General features: G+C 37.3%; 1 protein-coding gene across 1 annotated transcript in view; it reads left to right on the top strand.

Annotated features, from left to right (window-relative positions):
- NT5DC1 (5'-nucleotidase domain containing 1) overlaps positions 1-21,027 on the top strand; it is a 119,554-nt gene that overhangs the window by 71,325 nt on the left and 27,202 nt on the right. The window contains exons 3-4 of the mRNA XM_057369003.1: positions 2,661-2,835; positions 7,213-7,310. Of these exons, the coding sequence (XP_057224986.1) occupies positions 2,661-2,835; positions 7,213-7,310 (273 nt within the window). The remainder of the gene's footprint in view (positions 1-2,660; positions 2,836-7,212; positions 7,311-21,027) is intronic.

Here is a 21,027-nt window from a genome sequence, read left to right as displayed (position 1 = left end):
ATGTATTTATGTTAGAAAAACATAGAGTAACATATGTCATAGTGGGGGAAAAGGCTTCATTTGTCATTAGGAAATCATTCCATTTGATTTTGACAAATTGACGTGATGCTATTTCTCCATCATATATTAAAGCTTCTTAAAGCACAATTCTTTTTGCCAATAAAGTGCTTGTGGCTCTTCTCTGCTCCTCAAAACTGGCTTTTGCTCTGGGCTAATGAACAAATTTTTTGGCTTTATTTTATTTGGCTTTCAATCAAATCTTGCAAGCTTAGGTGGTTAAACTCATTAACAGGTGTGTGTTTGTATTCCACCAAGCTTTTCACCAGATGCAGTACGATGTAGGGAATTAAGTCAAATTCTACTTTCCTGGCCACGCTGGCCTAATTACAGTAGAATATGCTTTAATGAGGGTTTTTCTGAGCTGCCTCTGCCTGATATGGCAAACAGCCCAGAGGCAAATTTCAGATTGCAGTGTCAAGAACTGATGCATCGCTTGTCTGCAATTAACAGCTGGGCTTCAGGATCTGGATAGAAAGCTAAGATATGACTCTCTTTCAGATTTGTATTGAATCCGGAGTTCAAATCCTGTTGGCCTGTTACGTATGTAACTTAAAGGCCAAATAAAATATCACAAAGAAGATACTGCACTTGTTATGGACAAAGTAGACAGTGTTGATTAAATTAGCTCAAAGTCTTAAAATTACACATCAAAGAATGGCCACAGAGGGCAGAAGGCTTTTCATAAGGAAAGAAAAACAATGTAGTGTCCAAGAGTAAAACAGATCTTCTTGTCTGAGGGTAAAAAGCTTGATAGGTCACTGGTTATAAAAATGACTTTTGCCATCCTTATCTTAATTGTTTGGACCTGTGAAAGCTAATGCCAAGCCTGCTTTGTGTGTCCCACTTAATTCACATCTAATGTTGTGCACTTTCCAAAACACCAAAAAAGAAAAATTGTCCTAGTATAGCATATAAAATATAATTGCTAACGATAATATTGAAATAAAATGCAGTTTCTGCTCCTAGAAACTCTATTACTCATGCCAAACAATATTCATGCCCCAGGAAAGAAGGAGGAAAAACACAACAGGAAGCCTTCTTTCGTAAATCTGCTTTGTTTAATCAAAAAAATCATTGTTCTTGGCTAGCTCTCAAGGCAAATGWCATGGCATCCCATAATGCTGGCTGCAGGAACAGGCTCATATTCCCCTGGTGCACACTTTTACACAGCCTGACCTAAATACAACGAAGAACTGGAATAGTGACCTGGTTGYGAGTTGGGAGATTTTGTTTGAGAGACTCTCCTCGGATATATTAGACCACTTTTTTTGAAGAAATCTGTCAAGTTGTTGTACAGAATAATACTTTTTTGCCTCCTGTCTAGCTCCAGGAATAACAGCCAATTTGAAACTTCTTTTGGAAGACTTTTGTTCCCTGCCATCTGTAAATTTTTGAATGTGTAGTGTATGAAATGCTGTTATGTTTAGCACCCAGCAGCTTTCAGTCTTTCTTTGATACTACTGTTTCAAACATGCATGTTCTCTTTCATTAAATAGCTAAAGTTCAAGTGGTTTAAATCTTATTTTTTCAAACTAGAGAACAGCATTACTCACATACCAGAAGGCTAAGTAATGTCTGGGATTTATTAAATCATTCAGCAAAGTTGACCACAGACAGTTGCATATAGAACAAGTGCTGGAAGAAAAATAATCCATGATGATGTTCATTATACTATAACACACACAGACTTAGAGCCAAATACTTGGTATCATTTCTGTCTCTACAGTTATTGTGTTTCTTTTTAGACCTTTAACTAGCTTGACAGTTTTGGKTATAGAGGGTTTGAGCACAGAGGAAATATGTAGGTAAGCTTAATGTTAATTTGACCTGTAGGTAAAGCAGCTATGGGCTATAACAAGATGAATATTTATTGGTGACTTTAATGAATAGGTAACTTTTACTGCCAAGTTAGTGTTGTTCCACACTTTTTAAAAACCTTGCATTCCAAGTGTATTTGCAAAATTCTGTTTCTGTTTTATTTGGCAAAAAAGAAGCATTATTGAAGCTGGAATTGGAACTGGATGGTTTTTTTGCATCTGTTCTTAGCATTCCAAATACTTATGAGTCTTTGTCAGTTTTATCAACCTTTCAAAGATAAAGTGTTGCTTGTGAAAAATGCAATAATAAAATGGATGTAACTGATCAATCAATGCTAATCTAAAGTGTCAGAAGTAACTGAACAGGTGGTTTTTTCAGAATTTCAGGTCCTTGCCATTTTCTAAGCATTAAAATCATTTTACAATCACAAATGGAATATCTAAAAATTGAGCAAAAGCATCAAGAAATAATTATTTCCTGCATAAAACTGTAATCTGCAGTTTCTGTGCTATTAACTACTATAAGCAAAAGAACATCAAACAAAGTAACTATGAAAATTCCATAATCAAAGAGAAAAGTCATGCAAATTTATTTCTGCTACAGTGAATCATCTTGGTTTGATTGTGGGTTTCGGTTTATATTAAGTTAGAGGCCAGGGAAAATTTTTCACTTTGCTTTGCCTTTTTTTAATTGTGTTKCTTGCACATGAAAGATATTTGTTGTGTGGATTAAGTGGCTTGTGAGCAGGATTGGATAACATAATTATGTTTTAATTTTTTTAGAAAACTGTGGGACGTATTTCCCAGAAGTGAAAAATCATCCAGACAAATATTTACAAAAATGTCCCGAGTCTGTTAAAAAGTGGCTGAAACAACTGAAGAATGCCGGGAAGATTCTGCTATTAATTACTAGTTCTCACAGTGACTACTGCAGACTTCTGTGTGAACATGTTCTTGGGTAAGTACAAAGCCCATTTCAAATTGTATCTCCTAAAGAGCAGCTGGAGATAAGCCTGAAATACTGGGAAGCTAATTTGAGTTTTGTTTGTATATGGTGAATTAGTTGGTTCTGAGTTTTCTGGTGGACCCCTGTCCAGGGAAGTGTTACAGGGTGCTTGAGACAAAGTAATCTGTCTGTGAGCTGTGTCTGACCCACAGCACACTTCTATCCTGCATCTTTTGGGGGGCACCTGATGGGATTGAAAATGCTGGGGAATTATCTTTCAGGCCAATATCCAATGCACCACCTGATTCCTAATTTTATCATAAATTTTGCTACTTTTTCTTATTCAGGCCACTTCCTTTCTTGCTTCTCCAGCAGTGAATGCAACTAGTAGTACTATTTAATTTCCTTACAGTAAATCTATAGGAAAAGCTTACCAATACCTTTTCCCCTTAACGGTTTCCAAAAGATGGCTGTGCATGAGAAATGTGCTTCATCACAGCAGAAAAGATGAAACAGACAGTTCTTTGCACTTGGCACCTGGTTGAGATTGTAGTTGCTGCTCACAACAGCTCTTTCTAGCATAATGTTAAGAACATGATTGGTCAAGTCAAATTCAATGAAATTCATCAGAACCATTACTTACACACCTAGAAAAAAGAATTAATCAGTGAATCAAATAGTAAACTAGGTGACAAGGGGACACTATTAATTTTTCATTAATCAAAGAAACAAAGCAGTCCAATGTGAGCCAACCTAAACTATCAGGTTATGCCAGGGAACAGCAGTTAATACAGCAACACTGTAAGAAAACCACGGGTAAGGTAAAAGACAGAGCTACCTTCCAAAACCAGTCCTGCCAGTATCACTTCTCTTTTGTATTCTCCAGGCTTAATGCTAAAATGAACCATCAGCTGTGCCAGTTCTCACTGCTTTGCATGAACTTGCTCATTTGAGGGGCAAATCTACCTCCTGACAAAAAGCAATTCTCCTTGTGATCAACATGCCTGTGGATTAACTCTTTAGTGTAGACCTGTTTAGTTATTTTCTAAATTAAAATGTGGTATAAAAGTATGTTCTTGGCCACATAATGATTTTGGCTTTCTATTCCTTGGTGAATAGTGTTCAGCTGTTTAAGGCAGCCGTAGAAATGCCGCAGAAAACAGTAAGCAAGGTATTAGAGACAGCCAGATGCCTTTCAAAAGAAAGAAAGRAAGATGTTCTGCTAGAAGGATTCTGTATCACTCCTTCTTTCCACACTAGTGAAGGATGTTCTGCAGTATTTATTATAATCATATTTTCCAGTGACTCATGCAGTGTGTGTTCCAAGTAGCTTCTGGAGAACTGAGTACTCCACTGTCCACTGGGCATTATTGAAGTGGGTTTTTTTCCCTGAAAATCTAAATTTTAAATTGGTTTTGTTTTTTCCATTTGTCTTACAGCAGACAAAAAGACTGCACATACCTGCGCCTCCTTTTGCTGTAATGGAATGCAGTTTAGGTTCACACCTATAATATATGTCCTTAACTTTAATTTGACCAGGCTAACTGCATTTTATTCTTGGCATCAGCATTATGTTTTATTCTTGATGTCAGCACTTATGAATGGCACCTACGTAGTCCTTTATTAATTTCTATCCCTACTTCTTTCAGTTAATCAATACGATACTGAGAAGTCAACTGTATTGTATTAAATAAAAAAGCTCTAATGATAAAGATGAAAAGCAGATATGCTTGTGAAATTTTGTGCTCTTACTCCTAATATCCTTACCTTATAACTCCTTACTTTTTTGCTAAGAAATTTTTGGCTGTGAAAATTATTGTCTTCATAAAATCTGTGCTGGGAAATTCATGCTTGAGTGGGTCATTTACCATTCCATGAGAAAAATATCCCAGTTGTGTTCATCTGACCAAGTCGTCCTTAACTAAAACACATTTTGGTAGGGCGTGTAAGAAAAGAAACAATTTTGAAATAAAATGTTTCCCTGCCAGAGTGAAGACTTTCTGCTGGGACTGACCAGTATATATGACAGGTAAACCTACAGAACCAAATGCCGGTTCATTCACACAGCAGCAGCATCACATTGTGACGTTTCAGTCTTATATACCATGAGGATGCTCTCCAGTTAACTGAACATTTAAGTGTTGGCAGCAGCACGCTAAAAAATGCTCGGGACTTTTTGAAGCTGGTCATTTTGTTTCCTTCTGTGGTTAATGGGAGAAAACCACTGGGCATTATCCTTGGCAATTCATTCTGCATTGTAGAATTATGTCTGCAACAAGTGGGATGAATTACCTTTCAGGAATGTGGATTTCTCTCCATTGGCTCCATCTGTGGTGCCAATCACTGTCTGAATTCAGTGTGCAATTTTTAGGAGGTTAAAGTCATGATACATGCATGAGACACATCCTACCCTTGTGTCAGCTATTTGCTGTAACCACAGGCCACCCCACCAACTGCTGACACTAACTGGAACAGATTTGATTTATGTATGGTGTTACATAGTGATGTAACACAAGGTCTCTCATAAAAACAGTGGTTTTGTACATGAGATTTAATATACTGTTTCAAAAAACGGCCACAGATAACACATCTCCATACGCAAAGTACAGTCTTTCAACAGATCAATAAAAAGTTACCAAATCTTCCGAAAACTCTTTGTTTGTTCAGTTTCAAATTTTTTTAAACAAAGCACTTGCCACTGTTTCTACAAATCATAGAATAATAGGATCATTTAGGTTGGAAAAGACCCTTAAGATCATCGAGTCTAAGCCTTAACCAAGCTCCTCTATGTTCACTAAGCCATATCACCAAGTGCCACATCCACACATTATTTGAACACTTACAGGGGTGGTGATTCCCCCACTACCCTGGGTAGCCTGTTCCAATGGCTGACTACCCTTTCTGTGAAGAAATGTTTCCTAAATTAAATCTGAACCTGCCCTGGTTCGACTTGAGGTCATTTCCTCTCATCCTCTCACTTGTTAATTGTTCTTTTTTGAGCTCCTGAAATGTTTGCTTTGTTTTGCAAATTYAAGCTTAACTTACCCATGGAAGCATTATTTGCACCAGAGGCTAATTTGAAGAGTTTAGTCGATGTTTTTCACTTCAAAACAGAAGAGCCGGGCCTGTTTGCTCAGCTTCTGGAATSTTCCACACGGAAATAAATTTTAAAAACACATCACTGTAATATTTGATACTGGTTCTTTTATAACAACAAATGTTTACATATGGTYACAAGCGCAGAAAAATAGACAAAGCTAAAATTTCATTAGAGGAAGTAAATCTAAAGGACTTTTATTTTAAGTCTGGAATATAATTTTGAGCATAAACCAAAAGCTCTCTCTTATAGTGAGAGCATTCAGTTTTTGATAAGATATCTCAGTCCCATGGAACATTGTGAAATATTTGAAAGTGATACAGTTATCTGGTTTACTTCTMGCAAGCTTCCGCTACTGCTGATAGCATTTCAGTGCCTGTGTCCACCCTGAACTTGCCATCTGTGATTTTTGTTCGATGSAAGAGTATCCTTCATTTTTTGGATACTGTAGGGAATGAAGTCACCGAAGCAATGGAATATTTTTAATAAAATAAAGTACATCATAGATGAGGAATGTTTACATTTTCTTATATACCATGCTGAGGCATTCAAACCCATTTAAATTGATGGGATTTCCCCAGTAGAAGTACCAATCCRTATATATCGACCTAACAATCCCTGAAAAATCTGAATTTAGTGGTGGGATTTAGCTGGCAGATTATAACTCAAAGCTGAGGGGTGTTTATTTGTATCCACATGTCCAACCTCCCTGTAACTAGCAGGGATGTAATGAAAGCAGCCAGTGKAGTCTGCAGAGGGAGTTTAGCTATCAAAATGGTGCTTCAATTTTGGAATATGTGAAATGACACTTTAAACTTCATTGGCTGTTAATTAGATCTCTGTTGTCTGCCCATGACATCTTAGGCCTGTGCACACCAAAAGTATGGATTCAACAATGTAAGCACCTGTGTTTAAATGTCTTCAATTCCTTCCTACCCCAGCCCTTCATTTATTCTTCTTTGTAACGAAAAGCCCTCATTTACAACTTTCTGTTCGTGTCTGTGCATATGTTGCCATCTCAGATAAAAATATGTCATCTGCTACATGTTCTCCTAAGATCAAGGAACATCTTTTTACAAATAATGAGTGATCCCAAAGATAAAGCACTGTGGATTGGAGTCCCTTTTGGCAATCTCAGGAAAAGAAGGGCAATATTGAAACAATTGAGRAAAGAAAAGCGAGAGAAGCAAGTGCATTAAAGTGCTTTGGTATTTTCTTAAATCTTAAAGAGTACTTTTTGGCATCTTAGCTAATTCATTAGTATAACTAATTAAATTTCCTGTATTTTATAGGAATGATTTYGAGGAGTATTTTGACATTTTGATCACAAATGCTTTGAAACCTGGTTTCTTCTCCCATACACCAAACCAAAGACCTTTCCGAACTCTTGGTAAGTTGCTGCTGTAAGTCCCTTCTTGTCTGCTTACCTCTGGGGAAAAAAAAAAAAAAAGAAAAGAAAAAAAAGCATTAAGGCAACTGAACACTGGCAGTGAGGTGAGAAGTGAACTCCTGAAATTCTTTTAAAACTGTGGGACACTGAGAAATCACAATGTTGAGGACAATTAAAAATCAGAGCTGTGATAATAATTAAAATTACATTGAGGCTCATTAATGAAAAAGAAWCTTTTTCATTATTGTGTTGACAGGGTCATGCACAGAAAATTAAATTCATTTCTGGGAAAAAAAAACATACTATAAATACTTAAAGAATTTTAAGAAAATTCAGAGAACTGTACAAATAAAATTGCAAAGCTGAAGGAAAGGATTTATGATTAAAGGCTGACAGCATTAAATGTGTTTACTTTGGCTAAATAATGACAGAGTAGGTAAAAAGGAAGTGCCCCTGTACTCACWAATTTAATTAAAACAATCTGAAACACTTGGCAATGTTGTCCATTAGGTAATTWAGGTCGTAACACAAGATTTTTAAGAGTAGTGTTCATTGAACTACAAATAACAATATAACATTGCTGAATACAGTTAWTTTTTCCATATTTTGGTAAATACCTCCATGATTAAGTGTCACCTGAAAATTAATCTTATAGCCCAAATAACTTAAGTCAGCATACACTGAATTATATTGTATCATTTTATGACAGGAAAGTTAGTGTTCCAGCCCAAAAGAAATTTTGCTTGCAGAACATTTACAGTAAAACTGAAACAAGCAGCAGAAATACATATTGAAACTACATTTTAATGTTTCACATTTTTATATAGGAAAATAAGTAAGAAGTATCTTAAGTGTGATTTTTTAAGGATTAGTTCAAGTAGCTGCCAAGTTGATAATTAGAGAAAAAATAATCTCAGATGAAAAATTAAAACTATTTCTATGAAAGGAGGGAGGGAAGTAAAATTATAAAGGGTGAAATAGGCTCAGTTTTGCTACCATTTGGTTTAGTTCTGTGTAAGACAAAATGAAAATAAAATGTAATTCACGTTGTATTTTTTTTAAACAATTTGATTAGCCTGACTTCCTAAGGAAATCCTGCTGTGTCCCTCTGTCAGTAATCCAGCCAGCAACTTTTGAACCTGTTGGGCAGTTTCAGTAAATTTAATAGCCAAAAAGCTCCAAGGTGCTTTGATGAGGTGGGGTTTTTTTTGTGCAAACAAGGGCAGAATAGAAAACCAAGTTATTGTCTTGATCTTGTGTAGCATTGGCYTAATCACCACATGATATTGTAAGGAGCAATTTCCATGAAGCTGCTTCTTTCTCTGCATTCTCACRGGAAGAGCATTCCCTGGAGTCCTCTTACTGATTCAGTGGTTTTCATTCACTTTATATCTTGTGACAGTCAATCACTCATTACATTAATACCTAATTAATGCAAAATAAAATGTATTTTCTATTCTGTACACGTCACTATCTAAATAGGTAAGGGACAAACATAAATAAAGAAATTATCAGATAAATAATTTGTTGAAACTACTAACCTGGGATTGGATATTTGTTTTTATGTATTTGTATTCCATTGACAGTAACTGGTTTCTTCTGGAAGACCAACCACAACATTCAAAGCAAAGGTTTATAAACACAGGACWGGTTTTTAGAGACATGTTTAAAAGTAATGTAGAGCTTGTTTAAGAGTACATGAAGTTTAAACTGTAAAAGTAGGAGCATTTATATGAGAAAATGCCTGAAATAATAATATATTTTTATAATGTTTATTTTGCTGGCCTCCCTCTGTGTTCCTCACAGCAGATGGAACAGTATTCAGTGAAGTTTCTAATAAGTTGATGGGGAGCAGCTTTCCAGTTTTCAGAATTTGTTTAAGGCTTGATTTCATACCGGAACYACTGAAAAGTCAAAATTTCCRTTTCTAGTTTCTTTCTTCTTGGCAYKACAGACTTCAGGCAGAAGGSTTTGGCCTCTGTACTGCAGRTCAGGGAGACACAATTTCATTATTTTTCTTTTGARAAAGTAAAAATCTATAGGTGGACATCATAGTAAATATTTTCTGAAAGCATAGAGACTAAAATTTTGCTAATGTAATTTAGGGGAAAAAAAACCTTGTTCTGAGAAGAAATGTGTCATAGAAAATGAGCTGAAGTGACTGCTTGTCATTGCTATCCATTTCTCCAGATCTGAGTCTCAGCCATGTCCTTCCARCCATAAGTAGGTCTGAGCTGCAACAAATTCCTAGTGATACAATATTTKATAGTGTTATAAATGGATTTAAGGATAAGGCACAAAATATGGAATGTGTTCTTAATTTCAAACATCCCAAGTGTTGCATTTATGCTGGAGACAAATGTTATTTATCTATAACAGGATTTCTGCTGCAGATTCACTAAGGGAAAGGTTTTAAAATTTACTAAAGAAAAGGATAAATTCTTTTCAGTGAATAAGTTCAAAAGGCAATTGTGTTCAGTAGGCATTTGAAGGAGAACGAGAAACAGGATGAGATGACAAAGGAGGCATTGTCTGGAAATGTGATATTGGGTAACTGCTCTGCAGAAGTGGTTTTTTTTTTTTAGTAGACAAGTAATTTTAGAGSTAATCCATTTAGAAACCATGAAAAATTATTTTAATTGCTCCATTAAAATTGCATCACTATTTCATTTGAGTTTCAAGATGTGCATCATTTAAAGTAACCCAAACATTATTTGAAAGCCKAAAAGATTTGTGTGACTGGGGCACTGAAAAGCACAATAATTAATTATTTAATTTTGCATAATTGTTTTTCACAGTACTATTCTGTAAAATGGAGGAACAATTTATATGCATCTTTTCAGATTTTAGGACAGCTACACTTATGCAAAACAGTTTTTATAATTAGGGGTAATTTATGTAGCAAGGAATATATTTTGTGTAGCAAGGAATACATTTTGTGAGAACAGTACTGCACATAATAAAATCCCCAGATTTTGCTACCATAATCTCAATACTCCATAATTTATTCATYATTCACAAGGTTATGTTTTCTTTTACATAGGAAAATTCCTCTCATGGTTCTTGAAMGTACTAATAATATCTTGAGCTACAGGATCTCAGGATCAGGTTGAAAATGTTTGTGTAAATCCTATGTTGACAATGAAGGATTTTCTTTGCTTTCAACAACTACACCCAGCTTAAAATAATTTGTTATTCCATGAAGGGCTTGAAGGCATATAAATAGAAAATACAGTTGTGAATTATATGATAATCTGCAATACATGAAGATTTCTGTAACATTTGACAACAGAGCTTTTCGTTATCACATCACTTTTTAATGCATATCCAAATACTATCCTGACTGCCAGCTTTGATCATTGCCAAATATATCTTTTACTATCCAAAATTATAATTGAAATGCTAAAGATAACCCTTAATTCCCTGAAAGCCTTCTCTAAGTCTGTTCTCACAGACTTGCTTGGTCTTAAAGAAGGCTTATATATCTTTTATTTTCAGCTCAGGCACAGTTACTGTCTTTTCTGATCTGGGCTTCTTTTTTCATAAATTGAAAATGTATTGCTGGCTGTTCGGTGTCTGAATTTAGAATACATAGTTAAAAACTTCTGTATATCCTCGTGTGTGTGTGTGTGTGTGTGTGCATATGGCTGAACAGGCTGGAAACAATCCTATAGATGGAGTGCCATTGCCACATTCCTGTGAGTTCATGTGCCTTTATCCTATGCTCATAGAAGAAAAAAACTGTCCTGGTGCAGAGAGTCTCAGGTTTTTGAAGCYTGCTTTCACTTGCACTTTTTCCTGAACTTGAATTTCTGTCCAGCTTAAGGTGCCATGCAAAATGTAGCTTCCAATTTAAGAAACTTTCAGTCCTTCATTTTATTATGATTTTCTGGTAACTGCCATTTTAACAGTTCTGTGCAGAGCCTTTTTTCTCCTTCCTAGCCTCCATTCTTCCCTAGCCTTCTAAAAATACAGGAAAACTCTGTGAGGCAAAAGGACCAATTAGAAAAGAAGATAAGGGCACAGGATATAAAATACYATACCTCTGCCTGAAGACCATCTGTGATTATTAGGGACTGCAAGACTTCAGAACGTGCTGATGCCATGTCTGCTATTTGAGTTTTCTGTTGCCATCTTTTGTGACATCTGGGCTTGACTATGCCAGTGATGGGCTATAGAACTGGGTGAAGAATCAGGGTTGATCCTGATCAGCATGGGTTTTTGCATTTATGTTCTAAAGATTTGTAGGCCTGAGGACTAAAAAGGACTGAGGACTGGGATCAGGAAGGAGGTGCCTTCCTTCATCTGTAAGGAATTTAACTTCTTTTCAGGTTATTCTTTTTATTTGTGATTTCTTTTACCACAGAAGAATACCAAAATACTACCAAGTAAATTTCATAAGACCTTTGGCAAAACTATAGAATATGTATGAAAATATGGACATTTTGAGATATTATGTAGCACTATTATATAGGCCTCATTTAAATAGTTTGCATTATTCACTCATTTGAAAAACATAAATGTCATCTCTAGAAAATTCTGTTAAAATTTTCAACTAAAACTCATTGAATTGAATCTACAATGTAGCTCAATTGCTRTAATTGCTGTATAATAGGTATCTCAGTTGCTACTTCTCCCGGTGAAGGCTACCTTGATTAAGAAAAAAATATTCCTTTGTTTTTTTACATCAGCCTGTGAGGTTAATGCATGAAAGCATTAGCTAGTCTTTTTTGCTATTTTAGATGTTCCAGTCATGTTTTGTACCAACCTTGTGCACCTGTGCATGTTGCCATTCTTCTGGAGATGGTGCCTCTTCATATCAGTCTGTCAGGAAAAAATAATAAAGCATTTTTGCTGAGAACTTGTGACAGAGTGGCATGTAAATCTTGTGCTGRCTGCACACTGCATTATTCAAGAGGTCTAAACTATAAACTATAAAGTCTATAACCATTTCCCATATCTCTTCTACAATGACTGCTTTTATATTRTTTTAACATCCCCCAGTGCCATATGGCCCATAAAAGCAATGCTATTCTTTTTAAGGGAAATGTTGTTTAGCAATTCTTTGAGTGTATTGGCACTGTATTTCATGCATTTTCCAGTTTTTTTGAAAGAAAAAGGAGGGTATAACTAGCAAGTAATGATATTTTGCACCCTAGTTTTCAAAACTAGATCTTTTTGGACCTCACGAGATCAGCACATTGGGATCAAAAGTCTGTTACTGCTCTAATATCAGAAACAGGTTCTGTATCAAGCTGGCGGTAGGAGGTTCACTGATGAAAAGAATAAAGTATCTTGTTCTATACCCAAGSCACCTCTGAGAAATAATTCTCTACTCTTATCTCAGCCAGGGATTTTAATTTTATCCTTGATTTCTGGAGAAAAAGGAGTTTCTTTTTAAGCAGCGGGTTGGTATGGATTATTATATAGAAATATCTTCACATTAAGTGATAGAACCTGACCATCTTTAATTTTTATTATGAAAAACTATAAGAATTATGGAAGCAACCTTATAAAGATGATTCCCTCAGGTGACACCCTCTTTGGCAGTATGATCAATGCCTGACTCCGCTTTCTGAAAAACAGGTTAGGGCAGGCTGGTAGAGCTGACAGTGGGAAACACARACAAAGAAATTTCATCTCATATACCAGGGTTTGTTTTTATACAGATATCAATAATCCACCGGAGAAGCTCAGAGCGTCTCAAAAAATCCAGTGTCGGGCTTCTTGGATGACGGTTTCACCTCCCACCCTTTGTTTAAATGATCTTATTCTAAAACTATTCCACTTTGTGTATTGCCTTTGCAAAGATATCAGCCACTCCACGGATTTTTTTTCTGACAGTGTAAACAGCTCTCTCAGAGACTTCTGGCTTCCTGATATTATTTATGTGATATAGACAAACATTTAAAAAATCAGCAGATGTTACCTTATAATCAAAGGGTCTAATCTTTTTAAGGTTTTCTAAATAATACCTATGTGTAGTTTGAAATCAACATGTWGGGAATCATTTGAGAAGAGTCAATCATTTCCTATCAGGTATCAATGTTTGCAATTAAGCTATGGGATAGATAAGATGGGAGTCTTTTAACTGTCCTGGTGGGTTAAGGACTTCTTTCCTAACAGTTAAATTTTATTTCATTTTTGATAAACATAGTAGACCATAACCATGTGGATTTGGGGTTTTATATGTTCAGTACAAAGTACAATGTGAAAGTATTTAAAATAGGTGCAAAAAGCAGGATAAAGTTGGGTCAGCACGTATTCGCATCCTTATGCAGAGCAGGTTGTTAAAATCACGGGTTTCATTTGTTCAGTTAGTTTCCAAAATCCTTGGCTACCATATTTGATGGCCTTTGCCTCATAAAAACAAATGCTTTGTACATTATTCTTCTATTACAGACATAATGAATTAGAAGTTGATGATGCACAATTGATTACTAATTGTATTACTTAAATATGATTTATGATCCTTTGTTGAAAGGCAAGAGGCACTCTGCAGTTTGCACTGGTGGTGTRTGTATCCACTACTACAGATACATGGTTAAATTGGTGTAATTTCTTCAAGTTGTGAYTCTGTAGTAGTTAGACCATGTGGTAGCCAAAGCATGACTTTCCCTTAGAGTACATCCCTCTTGGCAGTCTGAGCTGGGAAGCCATTCCTTTCCTTAGGAAGAGAAATGGAGGGAGTGTGTTTTGTTCTGTTTGTTTGGGGGTTTTTATATGAATGGGCTTTACTAGTACTTGCTTCAGAAGTGCTGTGAGGCCAGACTGTCATCACATCCTTTATACAGATTTGTTTATACAAATGATGGGTTTCACTCAGGCAGTTTACAACACATCAGAAGCTGAAGGCTGAGCAGCCAAGCTCTTTGTTCCTGCCAGGAGGGCACCGTGTTGGCCTGACTACAGCAATTCACTGTAAACCTGGAGCGTTAGCCAAGGGCTGGAATTTCAGCTGGTGGCTGAAACTGGCCGTGGGAGGTACTGTGTTATCACCTGAACTGGCCATAAGAAGTGGGGTTGAGTGCTCCTTCTTGAGCTCCTTTGGCTCAACCRTATTAGCCAGGAGAGCTACCAGGACACAGGCTAATTCCTTAACATTTACTCTGTTTGTCTAAGCATTGAGGCTTATGCAAGCTCATGGCATGTGTGGGTAGGAATTTCCACCCATTCCTTACTGCAAACCTCTATTAATACTGCAATTTTAACCACATATGACAGCCTCAACAGGCTGGAGAGGAAAAGATGGGTCTATCACTGCCAGCACAGAGAAAGGCTGCAGTATAAACTTCCCCTTGATTAGATATCGGAGTATCCATCCAGGAGAGCCTAGCTACCAATGGCCCAGCTACTTGGAAAGCACCCATGAGACTCTGCACCCTATTAGATATTCAGTGAATGAAATAGCAGGAAACAACTTCATATGAAGATAGGCCCCATTATTTCCATTGTTGTTCATAAACAACTCCTTGTCTATTTAATTTTTTTAAAGAAAAAAATTAAACAGTGAAGTGAGGCATCTCTTTGTTGCTGAGTATTGAGATGAATGCTGAGCTGTGGATGCATTCTCCAATGCCCATCCTCCTTTAAAAGAAAAAACTYATAGTAAATGTGTCAGGCCAAGGTCTTCATATGTTTGCATAGTGTTCAAAGTACCTCAGAGGATAAAAGGAATAAGAAGTTATTCATCCAAAAATAAAAACAATGAAACACTTCAACTTGCTTCTGCATAAAGACAGCAGGGGTTGCTTCAGCTGATTACCTTTGATATTAAATAGCATGTTTGGCACAAAGCTGATAAGAATATTACAGAAAGCTAGTTCAAAGAAAGCTAAAACTGCTGCTTTCAAAAGCATGGTATCAACAATATTCCTTTTGTTAAAACTGGAAAACATGTTTAGCATAATTGCCAAGTACTTCAAAACAGAATTCTTTGTGTATGGAGGGTATATTTTCATTTTCAAAAGGAGTTACAGTAACTACTACAGTAACACTACTATAAAATCCTGGCTATTGATTATATCATGTTATATTMAAGGCCTTGAATGATAAAGCTCAAACCCCTTTTCTTTAAGGTATTGTGCAAGGATGTGATAAGAGTCCATTTCTGTCCTCAAGGAACCCACAGGCAGACCAGATAAACAAATGGTAGAAAAACAAAAGCATTGGCTTTTCTGGTAGAGCCAAGGAACCGAGATACTGAATAACTTCCCTGTACCTCTGGCAGATCTGCATATTTACCTAAGATATCTGATGTTCTAATCCAGAAACAGTGAAGAACTGTAAACTGAGTTTGAATAAAGACTCTTCAGTCTTGACTGTGAAAATCCTTTYAGCCCTTTTTAAAGATTTAGCATCATGGGAAGGAAATTAAGATAACATTATTCCAATTAATTCTGCTGGATTTGATTTTTATGGTTCAGTAATAGATCYTTTATTAGTTCAAGGAACTGGACACATGAACTCTATGTGTTCTATACTGAAATGAATAAAACTATTCAATAATTATCCAGTAATTGTTTCAAGATATTGGAAGTGATAAGCTCGATTAGTTGTTTATTTTGGAAGACAGTTGCATACCAGTGGTTCAGGCCATGTTTATGTTTCATTTCAWTGGAAGAAACTTGCTTCATAGAGAAGAATGTCAAATGCTTTTAAACACACACAGACCATATGATTGGGAAGTCATCGAAATCCAATATCTACAGAAAATCGTCACTCACAATTTTACGATCAACTTCTGGTGTTGTTTCTTTATTGTCTTTTATTTCAGGATGCTAGCAGAGAGTGGAACCATGATACAGTCTGATCTGGATTGTACCAGAGAGATAAGGCAGGAAAACTCCCACTGTTAGGAATAAAATTAATCAAAAAAATGCGTCTTCTTTTTACAGCAGAATGAAAGGGCCTGTCAGCTCAATCCTTTCTCTCCAGCTGGTGCCCACAGAACATAAATTGCCATATCCTAACCCTGTGTTTTCAAAACCAAAGCCAAAATGCCTAAATGACCACTTTGTATTCCAGACCAAACTGTGTTCAGCAAAGGGATTATCTGGCTTAAGGGAATTCTCCTCCAAGACATGAAAATATTATTAAGAGGAGGTGATTTTTTCCTCCATACTCTCTGAGAAGAAACAGACAAGATTTAGAAGGAAAGTGGTCAGCACTCTACTTAGACTGGGTTTATAGTGTGATGATATGTGATTCATAAAGTGATTGAGTTTCATTGAAGATTTTGCACTGAATGTGTGGATCCAGCTCTGTATGGAAGACAAACGCAAATGCACATTTCCATTTATRAGCAAGACTTGCCAAGCTAACTCTTATTAGCCCTCAGATCAGTTTATTAGAACATGGTGCTAATAACACCAAGGTCATGGGTTTGTTGCAGCAGTAGTCAAACCCATTCCAGAATAATACCTTGAGGTCTCATGTTTATGCTGCTACAGAAATGCTGAAGACTGTCTTGCAATTTTTAATAGAGATAATTCAATTCAATACCCACAATTCCTGGCTATGAAGGGTGGAGGGTTCTAAWATTGCTACTGGTTATGAGTGTTTTTTCACCTTCATTCTATTTCCCAGCCCATATAAGAGTGTTCATCAAGAGTGTCCATGACTGGAGGGGAAGATCTAAACTGGAAATTTCAAAAGGCTGAAAGGAACACAGGGAGACAAACCAAGCACAAGCCAACAGCTGTTCTGGCATTAAGAGAATACATACTTCCGTTTGATTTGTTTTGTGCAATTTTATTATTAGATGGCTAAACAGATACATTTTATTTTTTTCCATGGAATAATGAATGTCCCACTGGAGAGGTTATAGATTTATGTAGATCATTACCAGACTGCTGCTGTTTCTAAACAGGATGTTACATGCTTGGTAGCTCATTAAAAACCTGGCTTTTCTTCTTGCTTAATGTGTATCAGAGAAATGGATCGTTTTCATAAGCTAATTTTTTACATGGAGTTGCAAGCCTTTCCCTGTCAGGGCTTCACCAGCAGCCAGGCCACTCACTCACTCCCCCACCAGTGGGATTGGAGAGAGAATCAGAGGGGTAAAACGTAGAAAACTCATGGGTTCAGATAAGGATGGTTTAATGGTGAAAGCAAAAGCTGCCACTCAAGCAAAACAAAACAATTCACAGCTTTCCATGGGCAGGCMGGTGTTCAGCCATCTCCAGGAGAGCAGGACCCTGTCAAACGTAACAGTGATTTGGGAGGGCAAATGCCATCACTCCAAATGTGTCTCCATTTCTTCTTCCCCTCACTTTATGTACTGAGCATGATGTCAGATGGTGTGGAATATCCCCTTGGTCAGTTTGGGTCACCTGTCCCAGCTGTGTCTCCTCCTAAACTCATTTGCACCTCCAACTTTCTAGCCAGTGTGGAAGTGCAAAAAGCAGAGAAGGCCTTGACTCTGTAAGCTCAGAAATAACAAAAACGTTTCTATTACCATCACTGTGTTCAGCACAAATCCCAAACACAGCCCCTATCAGTCACTCTGAAGGAAATTAACCCTCCCCTAGCCAAAACCAGCACACTCCCTCAAACAAAAACTGACTCAGAATCACCCTGTGAGGGTGATGCCGTGTGTCGAAAATCACAGACGTCTATTCTGAAACAACTAAATCCCAGGAACAGATTCAAAATCCACTGTGTATAGAAACCACTCTGGCTATCTGTCATTTATCCTCAGCAAGAGCCACTGCAGGCAGTGAAGAGGCATCAGCCTGGGTCAGTGGAGGGCTGTGCAGTGCCCAAACAGCAGTGCCTACACTGCACAGAAGACATTGGCTCATTGACCCATTGGCTTCCTGTTGTAGAGCCTTCACATTGAGTTTCTACACCTGGGTTTGAATCCTGATGAGGTTTGCTCATTGCCTAATTACAGACCTGCAGTGGWAATCAAGAGCCTCAAGGATCCCGAAGATTTTGCAGAAGTGGCACAGGACCTATGGAAGATTTGATGCCTGAGGGAATAGATCAATACAATTTTGTAAACTTTGGCAGTCCTCTAAGATTTARTGCAAACCTGTGAGAAATAACTTCACTTTACAGTTCTCAAACAGATGTCAAAATCCAAACCAAATTCCTGTAAGAAAGAAAAATTACCTATGACTTGGGGACTTAGCAGTATGACTTTGCAGGGAAAAAACATTCTTTGACGTATATCACATGTATATCACATAAATAATATGTGATAGAAGTTGGGAGGTTTATTCATCTTTATTCTCCATGTGGTTTTATTCATCTTTATTCTCCATGTAATTGTTTCCACCTGTAGAAATCACAAAGAAGTAGATGATTAAACAGAGAACCTCATAAAGAGTTACCTTGTGATTTGATTCATAACTAATTTGGAAATTGGAACTGAAGCAGTTTGTAGTAAAGTAAAAATRAAGTTTTGTATATGGTACATTCCTGGCAGAGCGAGAGGCTGGCAACTGGTGCAGAAAGCTTCCCTTCAGCATAGTTTCCATGAATCTGTACGTGCTGGTTTTGATTAAGGAGTTTTGGAGTTCTCTTGTGTGTTCTTCCAGAATGTCAAGCTTTTATTAAGGTTAGTCAGAAGAATTGTTTTTTTCAAAAATTATGTTTGGTTTTTGTACTGCAGATCTGCTRTTGGAAGCAAGCAGTGAAAGGAGTTGGTTAGGAAGCCCTAGAAATGAGCTGAGAACATGTGGAGGAATCATGACCAAATCTGGGCTGAAATCTGCTTCAGTTTGGTATGACAGCTAATCTCTGCCTCAGTTTCCCAATTTCTAAATACTGCAGCTCACCCAAAGTTTATGAAGCAACCAGAAGAACTGCAAAGTGGGAAGTGGCAGAGGAGAGCTGCAACAAACAGCAGATGTGGATTTACTGCACCTGGGGGAAATATCAAGTGTGTAGGGAGTCACCTTGTTCAGGAGCAGCTCTGCCTTTTCCAACAAGTACAGGGAAATTATAGGTCAGAGAATACAAAAATGGACATATCTTGGCTGGTAAACAATTGTGGGACACTGCATTGTTTAGGTGAGTAGCAAGTCCTCTGTAGCTAATGTTCCAAAGGGAATTAGCTCTTGCACCTTGAAAGCTCAAAAGAAAAAGTGATGCACCATCTTCTTCCTCACTCTCTTAGTTCTTCAATTTGTCTTGATTAGTCACATTTGGCTCCAGATGTCCTAAATTTAAATATGTATTTGCAAGAGTTAGCAATCCCAGAATTTTTTCTCTCCATTAGTAAGCATGTTCATTCTAATCTGATTCTTATCTGTGTAAAACCACTTCATACATTACCACTGTCCACAGATTCCAGGTGCCTCTGTGATACTGCCAGACTAAGGCTGAATGYTGCAAGATTATTATTTTATCTGGAATAATAGTAGCGAGAGATTTTATCTGTAAAATTCCTGCATAGARAGATGTGGCATAATGCTCTTGGTTCTGAGAAACAAGGTAAAACACATTTTCATAYAGATACAGAGTGGTTTTGCAAACCATGCCAAATGCACAGATAAAGAATTAGAAAGGTATTCACAGAATCATAGAATGGTTTGGCTTGGAAGAGGACCTTGAAGATCATCTAGTTCCAACTCACTGCTGTAGACATGGACACCATCAGGTAGACCAGGTTACTCAGAGCCCCATCCAACATGGCCTTGAACACATCCAGGGAAGGGTCATCCCCAACCTTCCTGGGCAATCTGTTCCAGTGCATCACCACCCTCACAGTAAAGAATGTTTTTCTGATATCTAATCTAAAGTTACTCTCAATTTAAACCCATTTCGCATTGTCCTGTCCTCATAAATATTCCTGCCCCATCTTTCCTGTGAGTTCCTTCAAGGCTGCAATTAGGTCACCCCAAGCCTGCTGCAGGCTGAACAATCACAGTTCTCTCAGCCTTTTCCTCACAGGAGAGATGCTCCATCCCCCTGATCAACTTTGTGGCCTTCCTCTGGACTCACTCCAACAGGTCCATGTCCTTCCTGTGCTGMAGATCCCAGAGCTGGATGCAGTGCTCCAGATGGAGTCTCAGGAGAGAAGGATGTTGGGGGAGATTGTGTCAAAGGCCTTACAGGAGTCCATTTAAATGACATTCGTAGCTTTTCCCTTATCCACTGTTGTAGTTACTCCATTGTAGAAAGCTACTAGGTTGGTCAGACAGGAATTTCCCTTGGTGAAGCCATCCTGGCTGTCTGGAATCACCTCCCTGTCCTCCATGTGCCTTAGGAAGTGTCAGAGGAATCATTTCTCTTACTTCTTCTGAACACTCATTACTACAAATCCTTCATGTTAGTCTTCCCTTCAAAGGATAACTGAACATACTTTGCCAGAAAGGAATAGTTTCCATTTTTACTTGCCATCTCCAGCCTGGTTGCATTGGTCTGAGATTTACAGCGACTGTTCCACATGTAAGAACTCTTCCTGTTTGTTAGAATATTCATTTCCTAACATTTTTCATTTTTTAATTAAATATTAATTGAAGTAGTACTGTATCTCAAGAGATCCTACAGGAACAAGATTTCATGTTGATTGTCATTCTGGTGTTACCTAATGCACCTGGCTCCTTAGCAGACCTTAAATAGTTCCTGAAATCTCTGCCAATTGTTCTAACCCTGTCATAATCTTTGTCCTTCCATGACCTTCATGAATTCATCCATGACTGTGATCCACAAGGCCAGGAAATTGTCTCCAGACCTCAAGACTGAACTTGTTGTCATGTCTCTC

The sequence above is a fragment of the Malurus melanocephalus genome, unplaced genomic scaffold (genome assembly GCF_030028575.1).
Source record: "Malurus melanocephalus ecotype Western Australia unplaced genomic scaffold, MMel_1.1 scaffold_100, whole genome shotgun sequence".
Classification (NCBI taxonomy): Eukaryota; Metazoa; Chordata; class Aves; order Passeriformes; family Maluridae; genus Malurus; species Malurus melanocephalus.
Note: the sequence above shows the minus strand (reverse complement) of the source record. Positions and strands in the feature narration are given on the sequence as shown.